The sequence below is a fragment of the Magallana gigas genome, chromosome 3, assembly GCF_963853765.1.
Source record: "Magallana gigas chromosome 3, xbMagGiga1.1, whole genome shotgun sequence".
Lineage (NCBI taxonomy): Eukaryota > Metazoa > Mollusca > Bivalvia > Ostreida > Ostreidae > Magallana > Magallana gigas.
The window spans coordinates 43,934,593-43,957,119 of record NC_088855.1 but is presented as its reverse complement, the minus strand read 5'-3'; the positions used below and the strand labels follow the sequence as shown (position 1 = coordinate 43,957,119).

At 32.5% G+C, this 22,527-nt stretch overlaps 2 protein-coding genes across 4 annotated transcripts; both read right to left on the bottom strand.

The window, feature by feature from the left end:
• Nucleotides 1-1,283: 1,283 nt before the first annotated feature.
• On the bottom strand, nucleotides 1,284-14,305 carry LOC105333260 (uncharacterized). 2 transcript variants are annotated; one of them, XM_011436162.4, is made up of 17 exons: nucleotides 14,206-14,305; nucleotides 12,171-12,357; nucleotides 10,719-11,221; nucleotides 10,225-10,336; nucleotides 9,896-10,070; nucleotides 9,557-9,617; nucleotides 9,306-9,441; nucleotides 7,969-8,157; nucleotides 7,496-7,624; nucleotides 7,163-7,236; nucleotides 6,561-6,654; nucleotides 6,410-6,471; nucleotides 5,820-5,946; nucleotides 5,478-5,611; nucleotides 4,730-4,900; nucleotides 4,336-4,458; nucleotides 1,284-3,116 (listed from the first exon to the last, which is right to left on the bottom strand). In XM_011436162.4, exons 2-17 carry the CDS (start codon nucleotides 12,343-12,345, stop codon nucleotides 2,967-2,969), a joined length of 2,415 nt encoding a protein of 804 aa, XP_011434464.3. In that variant the 5' UTR covers nucleotides 12,346-12,357; nucleotides 14,206-14,305; the 3' UTR covers nucleotides 1,284-2,966. The 2 variants fall into 2 exon arrangements, with proteins under 2 accessions (XP_011434464.3, XP_034298910.2); XM_034443019.2 differs by lacking the exon at nucleotides 14,206-14,305 and adding an exon at nucleotides 14,053-14,193.
• Nucleotides 14,306-14,866: 561 nt separating this feature from the next.
• On the bottom strand, nucleotides 14,867-19,937 carry LOC105333259 (protein RER1). Of its 2 annotated transcripts, none has more exons than XM_011436159.4 (7): nucleotides 19,768-19,937; nucleotides 19,340-19,434; nucleotides 17,375-17,479; nucleotides 16,920-17,025; nucleotides 16,696-16,774; nucleotides 16,223-16,358; nucleotides 14,867-15,794 (listed from the first exon to the last, which is right to left on the bottom strand). In XM_011436159.4, exons 2-7 carry the CDS (start codon nucleotides 19,409-19,411, stop codon nucleotides 15,708-15,710), a joined length of 585 nt encoding a protein of 194 aa, XP_011434461.1. In that variant the 5' UTR covers nucleotides 19,412-19,434; nucleotides 19,768-19,937; the 3' UTR covers nucleotides 14,867-15,707. The 2 variants fall into 2 exon arrangements, with proteins under 2 accessions (XP_011434461.1, XP_011434463.1); XM_011436161.4 differs by having other exon boundaries at nucleotides 19,777-19,936.
• Between the last annotated feature and the right edge of the window lie 2,590 nt (nucleotides 19,938-22,527).

Sequence of the window (22,527 nt, the reverse complement as noted above, 5' to 3'; positions counted from 1 at the left end):
TACTATGACGTTTAATGCTTAAATATTGTATAGATTGGACACAAATATGTACTTTGTATCTTTTATTCATATTTTATGAATGATTATTATCAAGAGGTAGCTTAATTATTTGATATCATTCTTACAAATGTCTATTAACTAATTCATTGCATTCAATTTGCTTGATAAAGTACGAAACAGAAAAATGAAATGTACACACATATTGGTTGTGTTTTTCATGACTTTGAACCTTGCTTGGGATTTAAACTTGTTTTTAAAAATTCAAACATTGAATTTTTAGTGATCCATACTGTTTAAAAAATTCAATAGTAGACATGATATCAAAAACGTGACCTGCATGTTTGATAATGTTTTCGTCTCACTATTTTAAAGATCGTTTAATCGAAACCAGGATCATTTTATTGGGTCACTAACGCTCAAGATGTCCTTCAAAGTCTTTTTTCTTTCTTCTAATATCGCCGTTCGATGTCTACATCTTCTACCGTATAAGATTACTTATTCCTAGTATTTTAGGTATGACAGTTTCTATATGTTTACCTACGTGATTGTACAGTCCTGCAACGTAATCTGAATAAAGCGCTGGATATGTTGTTTAGTTGATAAACTGGGACTAGTGGTCAAAGCATGTAATGTATATTGAATGAAAATCATACATTTTCTAAATAAAATTGAATATGAATAGCAGTTTTTACAATATTATAAATTTACATTAAGTATATCATTTATAACATTACATAACATTTTCCGTATTCCATTGCGTTCCGTTCCGCATTTTAGCAACACCGTTAACTTTTTGGAACATTGGCCATATCTCCAGACCTATGGCCAAGTTTTGTAGAATTTGTCACTGAGTATCCTTGTGCCAAAGGCTTTCGCTTCTTTTTAAAAATAAAATGTGACTTGTCAAATTTCCATCTTTGATACTAAAAGGTTCAATTAATGCATCTTGGATTTTTGCAAGATGGATTCTAGGTCTCTTGTTTTCCCTGACATTTTAATTGAATATTGAATTCTATATTATATTGAATTCTATATGCCCCAATATTTAAAGCACTTTCCTTCTACAGAACACACTTACGTAACAAAGTTGTATAATTTTCTTTTCTTTAATTGATAAAAGTAAAATCAAATCATATCACAGACAAACAACATGCTAAATACCCGCATATGAGTACCAACTAAATTTTGTTTCCTATAATTGAACTGCACATTGGAACATGAAAAGTTTAATATGCCTGCTACTGGACCCTAAAAACAGATGACTTGGAAACAAATTGTATGCATAACAGATATGAATTCGAAAAACATGTAGATGTGCAGATTTTTTATATTTTTGACATTAATTTGATATCTTAAATTCCATTGATAAACCTAATCAGTTTACAGCCTCAACCATTGTCTGATCATATACTCTAACTTCTAGGATCTCTAATCCTTCAATACACTATCTTGAAATCCTATAGAGGTCCCAATATGGAGGTTTTATTGTATTTCAATACATATTTTTCATGTGTAAAATATAAATGCAACCCTAACCCACCCCCCCCCCCCCCCCCCCCAACCAAAAAATAATAAAAAGTTGTATAACACAAGATTTTTGGAATTTGATAAACTGATGTGCAGGGCACAACATTCTAAAGTTTTGTTCACATGATTCATAAATAAGCCAAGTTAAAAGCATGCATGGACAAAACACAATAACACTCACAAACACACAAACAAACTGAGTAGGCAATAACCATTGATAATGAAAGGTTGCAAGTTTATAAATTACTTATATAGTGAAAATGTTTGACATAAATACAGTTCAGTACAAAATACAAATGTCATGGAATATGGATTTAAAAACTTACATAATGTATACATAAAAAATACACAAAATAAATATGAAAGGATACATATTTATGAATTTCATGTACCAGTATTTTGTGGTTCCATGTCTGACTTAAAGTCAGTTCTTAAATGATATTTTAAATCTTGGATAAAACATTATAAACTTTAAAAAGACTTGTAAAGTCTCATGTAAAGTGTAAAGCATGCACCTGTACATAATACGCACACTCAAAGTTAGGTGTAAAATTACAGTAAGTGATTTTTTGCTTTGAATAAAATCTTGAAAAATATTGGCATTAAGTTAAAATACCAGTAGAACTTGATAACTGATTTTTTCTCCCCAAGATAATGCATATAAAACATTTCTGGAACACATTTCGTATGATTCTATAAATGTCAACATTAAATATTAAAGGACAGATGCATGAAAACAGTGCATCAACAAATTAATACTGGTACTTTTTAAAAAACATGACAAAAAATAAATTCACATAACAGAACAAAAGTAAGGATATGTGGTAAATATTTCAAGTTAATACACTACTGCCATTTACCAGTATGCATTGCTTGTACTTAAATACATGTACTCTGATTTTACAAATAAGGGATATTTGAGTTTTTACTTCTGATTATTTTTCCTGACAACAATGTTTTATGCGTGGATTTAAAAATATTTTCCAAGGGGGGGGGGGGGGGGGGGTGTCAAATGGTTATTTGAGTTTGCCAGGAGGTCCGAGAAATATTATGGTAATTTTACAATATAAAGAAAAATGAATTTTGCAAGGGGGGGGGGGGGGGGTGTGTGTCCAGACTCCCCCTCTTAGAACCGCGCACATGTGTTTGATAATACATGTACTTGTTATTCTAAGTAATGGGGAGCTACATGTAAATAAAATGTCATGCTTAAGAGAGAACTGAGTTTCTACTCCTGATGATGTTTCCTGACATACAATTTTTGATACACATAATTCTAATTAACCATGAGTTACATGTACCGGTAAATTAAATGTTACACTTAAGGGAGAACTGAGTTCCTACTCCTGATAATGTTTCCTTACATACAATGTTTGATACTTGTAATTTGAATTAACCTTGAGTTACATGTATATAAAAGTTAAGAGAGAACTGGGTTTCTATTCCTGATTGTTATCTTTATCCAGGGACTCGTGGAATGAGCCTGCAGTTAACTGGCGTAATACTAGGCGCTTATAAACACCATTCTTGGCTATCAAATCATCATGGGTGCCCATCTCTGCTATCTCTCCTTTGTCAATGACAACAACCTGAAATAAAAATTAATGTACATTTACTTTGATGTGTGTTTGTATATTTCATTAGCAAAAAAATTGATATGACCTACCGGTATATATATGATAACTAGACAACATTGAGATGGTGACTATCTCAAAGGGCCCTGCTTAAATAATGGACAATGGGATGAAAATCCTTTAAAAAAAATTTGTTTTGACCTTGACCTGGCCTAGAACTTCCAATTCAATCTCATTATTTACCCCTTACATACAGGCATTTTTGTTCAATATGAGTAAGGTCTAAACTGATTATAAAGAGATCTGCTATGACCTTAACAATGACTTGGTTCAAGGTCACTGCATGCCAATAACAAACAAGCTTTGTTTAAGTAAAGTATTAGCCAGATAAGGCTAAGTGGAGAGTATATATATGCTTCAAAAAAAAAATTGTGATCTGTTATGACCTTGACATTTGACCTACAAACATCATTCAAGGTCACTGCATACCCTTTGATCAAAGGCACCATGTGGGTGAAGTATGAGCCTGATTCATGCAAAGGGAGAGAAGATATGCTCCAGACAAGGATTTTTCATATAATTCTGCTATGACTTCACATTTGACCTTGAAAATTGGTTCAAGGTCACTACACAACCTTTACTAAAAAGATCTGTTTATGTTAAGTATGAGCCAATTAACGATATAATTTATATTCCAATATGTATGCTCAAAACAAGAGCTTTACAGGAACAGTGTTTATTCTTTTAATACCTACAAGCATTTTTTCCATGAAGCAAGATATATATAAGGTCTGTAGAGGTAGGGGGAAATTTGATCAACATAACATTTTTACAGAGGTCTGCTTTGATTTTGAAACAAGACTAAAAAACTTGAATAGAGGTCACTACACTTTCCTTACTCAAAAGCATTCTGGGTAAATTAAAAGCCAGATTTGGCCAAGGGAAAGAAAATATGTTCTGGACAAGTTAAAATAAATCAAATGCAATTAATACATGTATGATCTGTTTTTGGTATTTTTTTTTTTTTTTTACATATTTTTGAAGTTGATCAGTGCAAATTTTTGACATCTGTCAATTATTAACATTCAAAAAAGAATGTCACAACCACATTTGTTAGGCATTTCCTTACAGTGATGGAGTCAGGATAGCAAAGTAGTTAGGGGGTTCTTGCCACTAACTGACCTAGACCATACAAAACTGTTTGGACAGAGTCAGTGTTTATAGTATGACTGACCTTGGTGGCATTGCGGACTGTGGACAGACGATGTGCTATAACGATGACCGTTCTTCCTTTCATGGCTCTGTCTACTGCCTCCTGTACCAAGTGTTCACTCTCAGCATCCAGGGCACTGGTGGCCTGTACAATGTAAAGGTATGATGTATCACAATCAGGTGACAAAATCATATATCGATTATACTCATACTGTTCAATATATTCCCAGCAAACCTTGACAAATTTTCACCTATAAGAAAATTGTAATGTTTCTTCACACTTGTTAATACTGGAGGTATTCGTAATGGCATTTTAAAAAATAATTTCTGGGCTATAAACCTTCATCAAAACATAACAGTAGAAGATTGTACTAAAAAATGATGGTCAGTAGACCTTTATTTTTTAAATTGTTTACCTCATCGAGTAAGAGGAGAACAGGGTTCATTATGAGAGCTCTGGCAATGGCTATTCTCTGTTTCTGACCCCCCGACAGACGAACCCCTCTCTCCCCCACGAGTGTGTTGTACCCCTCCTCAAAAGTAGAGATGAATTCATGGGCATTGGCTTCTTTAGCCACTTCTTCTATCTGAAACCAAAAATAGCTTATACATGTACTTGATATCATTTGTTACCGGTAAATAAAATTGATTTCTACACATTCTTTGATAAATTATAAAATAAAGATGTTGCAATTTGCTACAGATATCATCAATTTACCTTGCTTTAGACTTTCTCTTAAACACTTTAACTGACCATTTTCAGAAAATTAAGTATCGGGTATGTTAAATTCACGTGCAGAGAGATGCCATATTTACATATAAACAAACTGCACCACTTCACTCTACGGGGCTGGTGAAGGTGTTTAAAAAGAGTATCAGAGGCAAGTAAAGTGATTATACATGTATCTGTAGTAAAATGTCTGAGATTTCTTTTAGAATCAAATACATGTACGGTAATTGTACAAAATTTGTGTAGAAATATGATAAATTAGTCCAAAACTAGCACAATTTTATGTGTGCCTTAAATTGCAACTTTTTTAAATCATGTCCAGAACTGTAGCTCTTGTTTGAAAATTGCAATAAATAGATAAATTTACTCCGATAGTGAAATAACATAGTATATAAAGATTGAAATGCAGTTATTGTAGAATAAACGGAGCATACCTGGTAATCAGTGGCACTACATCCATAGGCTATGTTGTCTTTGATGGAGGAAGCAAACAATGTTGGTTCCTGTCCTACCATTGCAATCTTCTTACGGAACCATTGTGGATCTAACGTCTTTAGGTCTACATCACCTGATCAATAATTTAGTTATGAATGTCCCAATATGATTTTAAATTTTCATCTTTCTGCTTGATTCTTTAGAGTTCCACATACTATGTTGACAACAAATTTGGAATTTGTCTGTGCACACATTACATCATCCCTGTACTGGTGTGACACATGCACAGTATAAGTGTGCACTAAATCAAAGCTAGATCGAAACATAAAAAAATTACTTACCTAAGAGTATTTTCCCAGAGTCAGGATCATAGAACCTCTCTATCAGATTAACAATGGTGGATTTCCCACCCCCGCTGGGTCCTACCAGTGCCACCATCTCACCAGGCTCCACAGTAAAGGTGATGTCCTGTAAATGAAGCAGAATTTCTTTCAGTGTGTATTTCAGGGTACATGCAATATAATGACTATCATCTCCACTTTGGGAAATAGCCATTATAGTGTGAATTAGAAAAAAAGTTTTTTTTTATCTATTCCTATGACAGTAAGCATGAAATGCAAAAAGCTCTTTCATTGCAGTGTCATCTTCATGATATTCCTTGGCTCTGTTCACATATTTTAAAATAACAAAAATTGAGTATTGGGGTATATTTTGAATAATATTGCAATCAGTTTTATTTAAGTCCCAAAGACCAATATGCCTAGGTTAGGGTCAGCTCTTGACTTTTTCCTAAATATTAGATAACAAAACTCAATTGCAATGCTAGCCCTTTCATCTTGCAATATTTAATTCATGTACATTGTTTGGCAATATATAAATGCAATAGTCATTTTTACATAAATTACATGATCCAAACTGTTGTCCTAATTACCTTTAATACTTTGGTTTCTGGCCTGGAAGGATAATTGAAATAAACATGTTGAAACTCTACCCCTGAAATGATACAATATGGATATTATAACCTTTTCATGCTAATTCAAAATTTCTTTTATATTGCATCATTTCATTTATTATTAACTTACTTCCATCCAGTTGATAAAGGACATCCCCATTTTCTGTTGGTACATCTGGGATTCTGTCCAGTAAGTCAAAGATTCGAATCGAAGCCCCTACAGCCTTCATAGACATTGAATTCATTTTATAAAATCATTTGAGCTATTAATCAAACTGTTTTAATTAGAATATCTTGATAAAAACTTGAAACATTTTAGATTTACATACAAAACAGAAGAATTGTGATGTATATGCAAGTTTTTTAAAGGGATAAAAGTTTATTGTTTTGCAATCTAAAATGATTTGGTAAAGATTAATTTTAATGAAATTCTCAAAAATAGCATTACTAAACATGAATAATAAATAAAAAATTTCTGTTTGGACTTATATTTTGTTGAAAAAAGACATCAATGAAATTTATGAAAGTAATTTAATTTTCCAACAAATATTTCTTTCTTTGCAGTTTGAAAAAATGATAAAAAGAAGCAATGCATAAATCTCATCAGTTCAATAAATACTTACTGGTATGTGCAAAATGTACATGCAACTTATCAATAGAGTGATTCCTGGTTAAATTGATTATCTGATCTATTAAATCAGGCTCTTTTAACTATATCAAATTGCTTCATACCTGCATGAAATCACCATAAAGTGCAGACATCAGAGCAAATGCCATGGCTACTTGAAGGGTATAGAGTAAAAATGCTGCAAAGGTAAACAAGACTTACCGGTAGTCATGTACTTGCACATGTAAGGTCTGTAATAATGCTTGTAACAATTTATTTAATTTAAAGTTAAAATATATTAAAATTATTTTTAACTTGCGGAGGAACATTGCTAGCGGCAATGAAGACAAAATTTCGAATAGCAATCAAATTACATGTATTTACATTACAATTAGTTACTAATGATTGGATTCCTGAAGCATCATAAATTCATATTTTTCTTTTTGTAATACACTTACATGTGAGTACTCCAGGAGTCAGACCCGTATTTTCTCCATGAGTATTGTCATATACAAGCTTTCCCCCATACCACAGTACCATAGCTATTGCACCATAGGCCAATAGTCCTACTAATCCCTCAAATGCACCTATTCAATAAAAAAATTAAATGACGCACCAACATGTATATATGTATATGAAGAGGCACAGTGTATAAGCTGTCTGCCAACAGCATTACAAAATGCTAAATAACACAATTATCATCATGTTACATATTACCAAACCAATAAATATACAAATGTATAGGAATAGGTGAAATAGGCCAAATTCAAAATCCTTGAGAAGTCATTTGGGTATTCAGCATCTTTATCAAAATCCTTCCACTGATCACTGATGGTTGTGCTAGACCCTTATAATGTCACGAATGTGAAAGAAATGTTTATTTTCAAATTTGAGGAGGGAGAAGAGCTCTCAATATTAAATGTGAATTTACCATATGCAACAGCTAGTTTTTTGCCAACTTCATAACTCTTCTGGATTTCGTCCCCATATAGACTGGAAGCTTTGTTCTCCCCGGCAAAAGACCTGACAGTTCTGATGCTGGAAATGTTTTCTTCAGCCAGAGTACCTGCATCAGCTAAACGGTCCTGAAATTTCTGTCGCATTTTCTTCACAAACTTTCCTACAAATTAAATATCTAGTTTTACATTTAAAAGTAATACTAGAATACATGTACTAATAGTATTACATGTATTTACTCTTGTTAATTCCTTCAATACAAGTTATTTTGTTTTGTACATTGACATTGTACTGGACATCAAGCAGATGAAAGGGCTTACTCTATATTTGGTTCTTCTAACAAAGCTTTTCATTCAGAATTATGGAAGGTATTTAGTGGTACACAATGTACAGTAATTCTTGCATTAGAAATTCAAGTTCTAGCTCTTACAATTAAGAGAACAGTCTCAATCTACTACCGTGTACTGATAAAAGGATTCAGGATTTGGGCAAATTGAAGTAATTCTGTCATTTTTGTTAAATGTGTATGGTAATTCTTTTTTGTGATTTTTAAATCTACAGGAATGTTATGGCATACAGCAACTTTCATAATTCTTAAATCTATTGAAATGTTAAGGTATTCAATGTATAACGAAGGGATATTGAACGATTTTGAATCATTTTAAACTAGTAAAATATGTATTGCTAGATAACTATGAGAATGAAATGAACCAAATTTACATGACAGACAACATATAAGGAGCTGGTCATTTTGCACCTGAAGATTTTTTAAAGAGTTATCTCCCCTTGATAAAAAAAGAAAATTTTAATTTTGTCAAAACATCTGCGGTAAATGATTAATTTTATTTTATATTTTAATAAAGAGACAGTTTATGCAAGTATTAACCAAAAGAGTTTTACTAATCATAAGTTACTTTTTACAATATCTTGATAAAACATATGTTGCCCATAGACTTCAATGCAAGATTCAAGGTGTAATTAGTAGGACCATAATAAACATTTTGAAAATTCCTTCTGTGGAGTATTTTATTTTGAAAACACCTTCAAAATGATATCATGATTAAGAATATCGGACCATTCATTTATTAGGTACAAAATGTGGTCGTTATACATTGAATACCTTAAGGCAAACATCAACTTTCTTGATTTCTGCAGGTTTTAGTTTTTGCCTTACATTTCGGTAAAAGAGAAAATATTTAAAAAAAATTATAGCAATGAACTGATCAAAAGTATTTTTTAAACACTTTAAAAGTATATGTAGACTTACACCATGACATAATGTTATGATGGTGCTTCTAGAACATAACTTACCATACTGAACAGCTACAATGGAGACTATAGGGACCACGGCTAGCAGGACTCCTGTGAGGGCAGCATTCAGGTAAAACATCAACACCAGGGAACCCACCATCTGTAGTGTGTACCTCACCAGCATCGACACATTCACCTGTGGTGGAATTAATGGAACTTAGAATCTGAATCACTGGTTCAATAGTTATCCCTATACTATGCTAGCATGAACAAATCAATAATCAGTTGATTTATCTTCTTTTCATACTTACAGTGGCTGCATTCTGAACAACCTGTGTGTCTGATGCTAGCCTATTACACAGCTCTCCTGTTCTGGAAGACATAGAATAAAGACTCTTACTTTACATGTATTTATTGTACACACAATCTTCTTGTCAATAAGCAATATGAGAATAATTCTACTTAAATTTTTAATTGCTAGTAATTTGAACTAAAACCATGATGATGCCTTGTAAGATAACAGACAATTTGAAATCAATTGAATATCAATCTGGAAGACCCTTTATTGCAATGATCCTGATTTATGATTATGTAAATAGATCTAAATTAGTTATTACAGTGATATACATGAATCATTGAGTAAGTCCTACCTATTGGTATCAAAGAAAGCGACATCTTGTTGGATGATATGATTAAACAGATGTTTCCTCAGTCTGGCCACAAGCCTCTGTCCCGCTAGGGTGAAGAGCCAGGCTCGTATAACAGCAAATATTGCATAGACTATGTATATCACCAACAGTGTCAACACAGTGCTAGTGAGCTCATCTGTAAAATGGAGGTTTATGGTATTTAACAATGAAAATACAACACCAAAATATTGAATTTCAACATGCATATTTAACAGCTCAACGTTTTCATAAACACCATAAAGTGTACAGAGATAAATTATATCATTAATGTGAAAAGTAAGTGGTTTTACCCATGCTCTTTTGTGCTGCATCAACCACTGCACCAAAGAACAATGGGGCTGCCGTCTGTGCTGCACTGGAGACCAGTAATCCACAGGATCCACCCGCCAAGATCCCCCACTCCTGTTACAGGCAAAAAATTACAGTTGAACTTCGATATCTCAAACACTGATATCTCAAATACAATGGATATGTCAAAGTGATTTGTAAGTCCCAAACACTTATTTTTTAAGTATTTCACACTGGCTCAATATCTCCAAAACACGGATATCTCTAAATTTTTAAACAGTCCCATCTAGTTCGAGATAACGAAGTTTGACTGTACATAAACAGATGTTATCATAACAAATCAAAACTTAAGTTACACACATGCATATATACTACTGTGACACAATCGTGACCTCTACAAAAACACTTTGAATTTTATGTTTATTGTATGCAAAGCGATCTTTAATTGCATTGGAAAAAGCAATTACTGGGTATATCTTAAAAGTTAAACACTTACTGGCTTAGCTAGCTTCACCAATCTTTTAATATCCACCTTCTTTTTGATGGGCTTTCCTTCCTTATCAATTTCTTGACCTTTATCATTAAACCTGTGAAGAATCCTCACTATTTTTAATCTCCTCATTGAACGGCCACTGAATAAACTGAGTAAAAACTCTAAAAGACTGAAAGACACTGACGATATGACTAAGGCATTGTATGTGACATGCATTGTTACATAGTTGTCATCATTTAATATACAATGCAGTATAATTCCTCCTTTTGTTATGGTAAATGCCAGAGATCCTAAGAATAGCACTTTTAGAAAAGCGTCTATAATAAAGCATTTTGTCTCCAGACTTCTGTTGTAAGGGTTATCTATCTGTTCATAAGATTTGTTTTCTAACAATGGTAGAAATATCACTATAACTGTCTTGAATCCTGCTAGTAGTGCCAAATCAAATACAGACTCCTTGAAATGAAAATTTGTTATGTTGTCCACAAAATATTTTGAGTGACCTCCTGAAAAAATAATACATGGAATTATTATAAAGTCAAATGCATCATTTCCAGATTAAGTGCACATCTTAGATTTAAAGTCATCTGCACATATTTTAGAAATTAGTTGAGATAAAGTGTGAGGCTCAACTTACAGTACCAATCAGACCAAACCTAACAGAAAGTAAACCCCAACTAACCATGGGTTTACTTTTGGGGTTTACTCTGGGTTTACTAGAGCAGACCCAGAGTAAACCCAAAGTAAACCCACAGTGGACACAGAGATTAAACCCTGATCAGAAGTAGACCACTAAAAGCAAACGCTATATGTGTATTTGGAATATACCAGGGGCAGAAATTGCAGGCAGCTAGATGGCAAGATAAAAGATGGGTCTGCTTCATACTTCAGTGCATAAAAAGGACCCCAAAAGCAAACCCAAAGTAAACCCCAAGTAACCCCCAGGGTGACCAAAAATAAATTCAAGTGGATACAAGTTTCCAAACAGCAGACGAAGAGTAAACCCTGATAGCTTACCCGGGGTTAAGTTTGGGACTGCTTTGTGTCATGTTGGGTCTGATCGATACTGTAAGTTATGGAACAGAATTCATTTGGTATTTCCATTGCTACTAATGATGTGTTAAAATTTTACGGAAGCTGCTCTCATCAATTAACTGTGTGGGGTTTTATGCAGCAAGTCAAGCTACATCTAAGTCCCACTACCATATATCCAGTTTTTTTCATGTGTCACAAAATTTGCGAAAATGGGGAAAATCTATAACCTTTTTAATTTGCGTTAGTCATTTTTTGCGATTTAAAAAGTTTGTTATAGAAAATGACAGAATATAATTTCTTCAATTATTTGCGATTTAAAAGAGATGGCGAAAAAAGCAAAAATTAGATCATCACGAAAATTACCGGATATACGGTATATGTCATTTTCTTCAACATATGAAATTGAATAAAAGTACTTACCTGTTAACCACAGAATACAAGACAATACTCCATCAATAATCATTAGTGTGATAAAGATGTTGGTGTATCTAAAAGCAGGTAGGGAGTATCTGTGTTTCCTAGTAACTGTATCATCACCCTCATCATTGTTGGCCTCCACCTCTGATGCATTCACTGTCCCATTTATTTTAGCCATGGTGTAATTTTTCTGACCAAAATAATGATAACTTTTAATGGAAAAAAAGCTGTACAGAGACACAGGGTAACAGGAGTGACAGACCTTTATAGCAAGGGGGTATTATTTAATTTGGTTACAATGGTTACAACTATATTCTGTCGGTGACAAAAGGTAGATCTAACAGAGGTAAAAAGGCTTTTTTTGTTTAGCATGGATCTTATATTTTATTTGGTAATAATAGAGAGGTTGAGATTTAAAACGTGTACGGGTACGCGTACGTGTGTTAAAACTACACGTACACGTACACGTTTTTGTAATTTATCAGTTGAGATTTCTTAACTTGTGGGATATAAATGTGTACGTAAATCGACGCAGTTTTGTGACATGAATTTATTTAGTTAATTCCAAATAAATGGTAAATTTCATATCACTTTTCAATGAAATGAAGCTTAAAAATCTATATAATGTATCACAAGAATACATTCACTCATCAAAAAGATTTTATTTGTTGTATAAAGCTACACGTTTGTACTTACGTGTAGACGACACTCTACAAGTTTAGAGAACGTGTAGAAACCATGTCGTCACAAAAACTGATGACGTAATTCGCGAAGATATTAGGTGGTTCCCCTAGTTCACGTACACGTACCCGTACACGTTTGAAATCTCAACCTCTCTAATGTTTACAATGGTTCAGCTATATATTCTTTTAGTCACAAAAGGTAACATATATAGGTGACCAGCTTTTTCTGTTAAGCAGGGGGTCTTACTTCATTTGGTTACAATTCCACAGGAATATTCTCTTGGTAACATAGGGTTACAGTGGTGACAGTCATTTTCATGATTTACAGGGGTATCATTTTATTTGGTTGTATACATTAATTGGTAACATTGGTAACAATGGTTACCCTAACTATCTCTAACCCTAACACTACTGGCGTGAAACCAGTTCTCGCCGAGTACCATTTTTTTGCCAGTACATTGTGACGTCATTTTATAAACACATAAAATTATATACGAAAAATGACGTCACAATTATGTACTGGCGAGAAATTGTACTTGGCAAGAACTGGTCACACGCCAGTAACCTAAGCTAATTTCAAACCAATGTTACCCGTATCCATTGTAACCTGTCACAAATACATCAATTGAAAGGTTGTAAATCATTCATTATATATAATCAAGCATTGCAACCAATGTTACCAATATAATACTGCTTACATTATAGAAATTAGGGGTAAAAGTCAGGACTAATTTCTGACCATATATGACTGTACAGGGGTAATAGTAATTTGTAATATATGGCTTTTGAGTGTAATTAATTACAAATATCTACTTACAGTATGGAAAGTAATATATATGTGTAATTGACCAAATTTTCTATTACCTGTATATACATGTATTGATGTAATTGTTTTTTTTAACTATTTTCAGTAAAAGGCATGTTCAAACAATTATGCGATCATGCTATTACTTTTGTCCACAGTCTGTACTTGTTATCCTTGCCTGTTTTTTGTTGTTGTTTTTTTTGTGTGTGTATACATAATTATGAACCTCAAATACCAGCCCAGGAACTGATTTTGAGCGAATAAAGAATTGAATTGTTTGATTTATTGAATGTTTTAAGCAAGTGATTGTGTTTATATTCATTAATTTTTAATGTAAGTGTCCCCATCCCTGCTACTGTACTGTAACAAGTCCCTGTGGTTAATTAGAACATCTTACCATGCTTACGCAACATCCATAACCTTGTCATGTTATCATGTTTTTGTCGCCGGTTTCATTTCCCTTATCATTTATTTTAAAATTGAGTGTGATTACAGCTATACTGCACAATCCTTATTGTTTATTAATGAAAAGACAATCATAATCACACACCTTTCGTTTTACTTTGCTCCTTGCGTCTGCTGTCAGATTTCATCAATGTTTTGCAGCAATATCATGAAAATGTAATATTCCGTTCGAAGAAGCGCAATCGTGACTCTGATTTACATATGGCTGCTCGTGTGTGCAATAATTCTAACACCCGGCTTTGTGAGGTCTATGTGAAATTGATCAATTTTTTTATGAGGTGCCGGTTTCAAGATTTTTGAGAAATATTGATATTTGTAATCAGATAATGTTTTTGATGTGCTGTAAATTGGTATCAAGAAACTGAATCTTGATAAAAATACAAAAAACAGTTAATTATAGTTTTGTATCTGAAAATATTTTTTATAGAAAAAATGCAATCAAGAAATTGAATTTCTGATATAAAACGATAATTTAAAAAATATTATTTTCTGATATCAAAGACATAAATAACATCTGTTACTTATGTGTCTTCTGATATCTGAAAAAATATCTTAAAAATATTTTAAAATAATATTTTACATGACGATAGAAATGATTTTTTGGATGGTTAAATCAACCTATCTCTCATTAATGTCAATGGTAATTGGAGATGCCAAATAATTTCAAACTTTCTCATGAACATGATGAATAAGCCCATCCTCAAAAGATAATTACTGTATTAAGGAAATACATGTATGTACACAAAAATGATTTCTTTTTTATTAATCCAATTAGCAAGGCAAAACAATAACTCACGTGAGCTTGTATGAAAAATCATTTTAATGTAGAACCCTTTTGATAAAATTAACAAAACTTTTCATGAATCGATGATTTGAATTACATATTAAAGATAGCACATTGGTATTTTATCAATAATACATGACTGTATGATGATATGATGTAGTCTCTGTTTGCTCAAATCACTTCCATATATCTTTGAGTGTATTCATACATTTGAAAATAAGTCTATAAAGTTTCAATTGGTTTCAATACTGCAACTCCATCATAAGTTTGCATATTTTCAGCTGTTTCAATAACAAAGAGAGAGAGAATCATTATGTTTAAAATATTTTTTTTGTAAATTTTGCCCTAGATCATAAAAATATGCATCTTCGCTAGCCAAGGGTTTACGATCCACTCTTCTCCTCTACATGTACACGAGGAGAGGAGCGGATCGTAAACCCTTGGCTAGCGAAGATGAAAAATATGTGAACATAGATTTGGGTCAACTTCTTTAAATGTCTCCTCCAGGGAACTGACAAGTATCAATAATTGAATGATTCTATGACCCCTACCTTTTTAAATTAGTTTTTTAAATACAAGAACATGTACTACCGGTATAAGACAAAAATACTAAGAATTTTCTTTTTTTTCCAATATAAATAGCTTTATTTTTTTTCCTTCACACAATCATGCATTCATTCAATAGCATACTAAGTAAATGGACAATACTAAAAAAAATGTTTTTAAACAATCATAAGAGAATGAATGTTCATATTTTACACATACATGTATGTACATGAACAAAAACAACAAAACCAATGTCACTATGAAACCACCTTTCCAGTGTCTTCTTTTCCTTTGTATGTGCGCTTCCCGTGGGAAAACGGAAGGTAACGGTATTTTATCATATGCTGAAATAAAAAGAGTAAACGTTTGTGCATTTGGAACATTAATATACATTTTTATAACTTACATCAACAAGTTGATTTCTATTTTGTTTTAATAAGAAAGATGATAATTGCTTTGTGCATGCATTAGTAGGTATCAATCACCAAAAATATCCATGAATGATGACCCCCCCCCCCCCCCCGCAAATTATGTTTTTGTTTAGAAAGTGCTAATTCTTTATCATTTTATTCATCTAAATACAGGTAATAATTTTCAATGATTTGCAAAATAACAGCATAACTTATTATTACGACTGGTATATACATACATACCAATCATTTAAAGCAACTATAAAATATGCTTTAGTAAAAAGCAGCTGAAGCGGTTTTAACATTTATCTAAATGGATGTGATCAGATAAGTTATACAATTTTATAGGTTTTGGTACGTACCTTAATTTGTCTTTTCATGGTTATTACAAACAGGATGATGAAGTACATTACTAGGATAGGCCAAAACACTGGAATATTCAGGGCTTCAAAAAATGTACAAATCGTACCAAAGACAATGGCCTTTGTTGAACTATACCTGTAAAGTACATGAAAAAAAAATCTTTATTTAAAGTCCTTAAAAATTATTTAATTTGTAATACAATCAGGTAAAAATTTTCTTTTATTTAAAATTGAAAGAAAATGTGAGCAAGCTCATATTATTCATGGCTCCCACATTACTTTAAAATATAAAATTCCTCTATAAATAATGGATTGGAATTCTCAGTAACCGTGGTAATATTCAAAGTTTCACGAAATTCTGTGCATTGGTTTCAAAGAGAAGGCAAAGCACTTATAAACTACATGTATCAGATACATTCAATATATGGCTAAAATAATTAGTGGTTCAATAAACAGAAAAATATCAAAATTACCAAAATTTGAACTCGGGTAATCTTCTCATAAATGGTCTGAATTCTTCATTGGATTTTGTAGGAAGAGATGGTCCATCCTCTGAAATGAAAAAAGAATTTAGATGTATAGTGTTAACATCTTGGCTAAATGCTGGAAAATGATTCAACCTTCAATTTCTGCTATTAATATATGCATAGAATTAAATTCTCATAAAATTTAATAAAAATTCATTTGGAATATTTACCATCATCATCCGGATCTTGAAAAGCTGGATCCACTTTAGGTGTTAAAAAGGCTATAAACTGATTAAGCAGATAAATTCCCAAGGCATATGTGACTATATACCAGCCCTAAAATAGAATCAGAGGTCAGATGAAATTTTTAGCTGAAATACTTCTTAATATAAATGTCTATAGTTTTCAGTGTTTCTTTCCAGGGTTGTCTCTAAGACCCGGGAGGCGGGGAATTCCCCCGCCTAAAGTGACGTAATTACCCGGCTATTATTGCATTTCAAACACAATCTAGCTATAAGCTAGACCTTCAGATCCCCTTCTACTTTTTTATTTCTCCCTTCTACTTCAAGTTTTAGAGACAACCCTGCTTTCCCACATAAAAATCCTTTTTCAACAGTCTTTACTTTGCTCAAATTATTCCATTTTTAAATTCAGTATCAAAAAATCAAAAGTAAAACATACAAACCTGTAGAAAATAAACTCTTAGTCCATAGAGTAAAAACAAGACGCAAGTAAAGATCCATCGAAAATACATGTATGGTGTGGACTTGTCTAGAAGATTTTGTTTTGTCTGCAAAATAAAATAAAACAAACTACAGTCACATCTGTATTAAGCAATGGGAAAAAAAATATATCTGTTTAAGGATTTATGCTTTTACTTCATGAAAGGGCAAGTTTGGTGCATGAATAGTCAGAATTGTCAATAACTTTAGTAAAGAACTAGGTAAAGTTTCAGTCACATTTTGCCCTGTTTTAGAGAGATTCTTAAAAATTTCACAAGAAATTGAAATGTTACATTTATTTACATCCCAAATACCCATAAACTAAGAATCTATAAAGAGTTACATGATTAAACTTTCACAAGGGTAATTATGACTTCATAAACAGTGCATTTTCCCTTAATTTTTATAAAACTGAGCAGAAGATACCAATTCTTCAATGTTTTTTTTTTTAATAGAAAACTATGTCCACAGCTGTCGCCCACAATAAAACTCAAATTATAACTTTATCATGTGATATCACATAAAATATATTAATTTCGTTACGGGCAACAGCTGTGGACACATTTTCCTTTTCAAAAAAGTACGAGAAAATGTGCCATTTTTCATTATTTTTGAGTAAATCTTACAAATATGCCAAAATGTTGAAGTCATAATTATTTTTTGAAACAAGATAAAAGTGTATAACTTAGTTATTTATATACACATATTCAAGATGGTATATGTGTATTTTCATGAGATTTAAACAGCTTCTGAATTTTGGGGCAAATATTGGAAGAAATTGTACCTTCTGTCAGAGCTTTTCTTTTATTAAGGAGGTCACAAATGTTTTTATGATTTAAAAAGCTCATTTGAACTTCATTTACTTGCTCATTTCCAGTATTTTTTTTTGTTCCATAGAGCATTAATCTAATATAATTAAGAATTCTAGTTATAATCAATGTCTAAAACTTGCAATTACCAGTACTAGTCTTACAGATTTCGGTTGTCCACACTTTGAGAAATTGATAGTTTAAGTACCATGTGTTACCGTTTGGTTCTGCATCATGGAAAATGTACAGAGAATGGGTTCAATTTCAGAATAGACACCTGTATTCTGTCTCACGACATTTATATGAACATTCTTTAAAATTTTTCAATATATATATTTCCTAAATACCTCAGGATTTAAACTATATCTATTCCTAAGAATAAAAATTTCTAAGATTTCTCCTTTGAATAGCCTCTTCTACAGAATGCAGCTAACAGAAAGAAGTCAATGAAGATTTTGCTTTGCAAACAGCATGAAAGTGCCAAGATGATAATGTTGAAAAATTGTGAGGTGTTTAGAGACTCTAAAATGGAAGGAATATTTTAGAATTCCCTAATATAAATTTTATCAATTATTTTTGGATGTCGTTGTCAAATAAAACACCAAGGATGTGCTGACAAATTGAATACCACGCATTAGCATGGTTTAATAATTTGCCTGCATATCCTTGGTGTATTATAGGACTGAAATCATCCAAAAATAACCATTCAATGCCATAATTTTATATTCATACTGGTGTTTATTTATAAGAAGTATTAATTTTGTGTATAGTTGCTTTGAAGCCATTATATACTCTCTTAGTCAGGGAGAGTGGAAATTGAACATCACAAATTTCAAATAAAAACAAGGGGAAATATACACTGAACGTAAATATTAAATAAATAAATTGGTAAAAAAGAGATGTGTCAATGAAAAAATCCTTGGTTTTTTCTACATTTGACAGGTATGTGCTTTTTCAATAAATTTGTCAACGTGACTGAAAGGTGACTTGAAACGGACTATAGTTTTGTTTTAGCTTCTAAAATTATATTAGCTTAAATGCAATAATACTGTTCTTTTCAAGAATGAATATCTTTCACTAAAATTGGGAGAAAAGTAAACACAAGAATCCAATACATACGTCGCCTATTCTTTTGAAAAAACTATGCACAGCTGATGGCTGGGATGGGGCTGAATTCTCGAAGTCTGCCATAGTACTAAAGTTGTTATGTCGATCTGTCAAAAACAGGAAAACTTTAATACAAATCATAAATGTAACTGAAAACTATATTTTTTCACTTTAAAAATTATAGAAGATTAAAATTTATTGAAGATTATTATAGAAATTGATTAAAATCGTCATTTCTTAATAAAATTAGACAATTGATTTTTGTCCCTTAAACCTTGATTAAGCTAAGTGATAGAAAACATTCTTATCTTTACCAATAATTAAAATATTGTGCGCTAAAGAGATAGCATTACAGATAGTGACCTTTCATCACATTATTCATTATGGGGCCTGAATAAACTCACTAATGGTTTCGGATTAAACTGGATCATAAATCTCACCTAAATCACCTAAGAAAAAATATCCTCCCTAATCTTAATGATCAGACTTTATAAATTGAATCACGTATATGCCAACCCCCAACCATACTCATGATACAAATGATACATATATCGCCACGTCCAAGTTGGCCGGGTATCTTGTGTACTTCCGGTTTGTGAATAAATAATATAAAATAAGAACCAAATGCCATCCGGATTTTGTCATCTAGCCTTTTTTCACTGTGTCTGCAGACTAAATCTGTACGCAGATATGATTGAATAAACGACACGGTATTGTTGTCCTTATATTTTAAATAAAACCCAATAAGATAAACTAAACATTGTGTTTGTATGGAATTAACATATTTTATAATCGAATAAGATAACGAACGAGTTAATTTTCACCGTATGAAATTGAATAACCAATGAAAAACTATGAAATATACGACAGGACAGCAGTAACATAATAGAGTTAATTAATAAAGTATAGCTATTTGGTGATTTTTTGTCCATGTGCTTTTGTTACAAGTTGGAAAATGTGTGCTATGCCTTTTACAAAGCCTGAGGAACCGAGGGTTCATAGTTAAAACGAACGAATCAGAAACCCTTGGCTAGCGAATTAATATGCTATGATAAATGATTAACTTACTTGATTAATTACTTATAAATAAATATTTTCATTTCTGTACCCCATACAATAATCAGTGTTAAGATATCTCGTAAATACAAATTAATAAGAAAAGTTATGACATCATTTTCTCGTAATTACCAGAAAACATTTTATTATGTACCTTGTCACTTTTAATGCTGTTGATCTTTTTTTTTTTTTCAAATAAAACTCAACATCATCAAACAATTTGCCTTATCAATTTGATACAATACGACATCTTCAGAAATTATTGAGACATTTACGCCTATTCTTTTGAAAAAATAGTTAAAGGTATATGTGGCGTACACTACAAGTGTAAAAAATTTCTAGTACCTGACATCATTCGAATACCCTTAGTAAGCTACAAACTTGCCTACGTCCAGTAGTGACCCGTAGCAACCGCAAACGTATCGCAACATCATTTTAACGCGCCCCCGTTACGCTTATCTTTTAACTACCTTATAAATTAACAGAAAACATGAAATATTTTTTATTTCTCATTTAATGTGTTTATTTTGGGAAGCGAACGTTAACATTTTTCTCCATTCTATTTTTTTTTAACAAAACTTGGTATATTGCTATCCGAAAGTCAAATTCATTGTAACTGTGAAACGTCCTTTACAGTCATTTCGTACACATTTTACTACCGTTTACATCAGTTGATGGGTTTTAAGTACTTAATTGACATTACATAGGCGTCGGAACCGGGGGGGGGGGGGGCTAGTGGGGGCGTAGCCCCCCCCCCCCCCCCTTTTTTTTGCAAAGTTATACCTAACCATCAGAAACATAGCATGATAGAGGGTTCAGCCCCCCTCCCCCCCCCCCTTTTCTCGCAGGAAAGATTATTGTTCCTTAATTTACCTTGAAAGATTGAGAAGTTGGATTCAGATGCCTCTCCCCCCCCCCCCCTCCGGATTAGGAATTTCAGGATTTTGGAAAAAAAATTTGGGTAAGTAAGTATTTCTTCTTTTGGATGTATAGGTATAACCCCCCCCCCCCCCCCCCCCCCACACACACACACGGATTAGGATTTCCATGATTTTAAGAATTACTTTTTTCTCAATATTTCTGAGGATTAATCTAGCCCCCCCCCCTTCAATTTGCTTCCGACGCCAGTGCATTAAGTCCATGTGTTTTCATTCTAGTATCAGTCATAAAGCATGATACACTGAAGCTATTGAAGAGTATATATAGTTTTTGTTTCATCAGTTTCTTAGACCGAAATCGTCTTTGTTTAAGATTCTTACCAATTTGATACATATTTGCTGCGCCGTCTTGACGTCAAAATTCCATGTACCGGTGTAAAGTAGAATAATGACCCCTGTAGATTAATGACCTGGGTCATTTTTCGACGTAGAATAGTGACCCCTGTCCCCAGTCATTATTCTAGCTACATAGAAAAATGACTCTTGCCTGAAGAATAAGTGTCATTTTCATAAAAATTAACACACTCTACATGAAGAAAAATTGACCCCTGAAGAATAACGACCCCCTCAGTATAAATTTTAAGTTTTTCAGCAAAATTTTTTATTATCTTTACAATATTGTAATTTTTACTGCAGTTTACAGAAAGTAACAGAAATTATAATTCATATTCAAATAAAGAAGGGGTATATCTTAGAAAATAAAAATCCTTCCGTTATATCAAGATACTGACGCATTGTATCAGGGAAGTATATACTAAGTATACGTTAGTATATACATGTACGTCCCTGATTGTATCGAGGTATGGTTTTCATCTTGATGAGTAACATTGACATGTATCTCAATATTACGAGTGACAATACATTAAAATATTTCGAGATACAAGACACTAGAAAAACGAAACTCTGTTTATTGGTGATGAAAGAGTAGAGTCGATATTGTTCTATTCTCTGCCTGTCCACTTCTCAAAAGAGAATATATATTGTTCATGAATTAAACTTGCACCGGAGACATAATTAACGTTATTTAGGTCTCTGACTTGCACTAACGATTTTCCCCTACTGCAAACTACTGGGTATGCATTTGCATCACCTAGAATTAATGATGAAACCAAAATTATGAAAAGTTTACTGCATTGTTGGGCATTATAACCATGCTGAAGCTAGCAACCACTAACAGCAGCCATTAAACCAGTGTACGCAGATGCT

Bases quoted from the DNA above. Each gene is read 5' to 3' on its own strand.
- LOC105333260 (XM_034443019.2), bottom strand. The intron at 5,947-6,409 runs GTAATTAGGACA...CTTCATTTACAG, and splicing joins CAGAAACCAAAGTATTAAAG to GACATCACCTTTACTGTGGA. The intron at 4,459-4,729 runs GTAAACAATTTA...TACATTGTACAG, and splicing joins TTCTCCTCTTACTCGATGAG to GCCACCAGTGCCCTGGATGC.
- LOC105333259 (XM_011436159.4), bottom strand. From the start codon at position 19,411: ATGGCAGACTTCGAGAATTCAGCCCCATCCCAGCCATCAGCTGTGCAT. The intron at 16,359-16,695 runs GTAATTTTGATA...TGTACTTTACAG, and splicing joins TTACCCGAGTTCAAATTTTG to GTATAGTTCAACAAAGGCCA. The intron at 15,795-16,222 runs GTACGTACCAAA...TTTTTATTTCAG, and splicing joins CCATGAAAAGACAAATTAAG to CATATGATAAAATACCGTTA.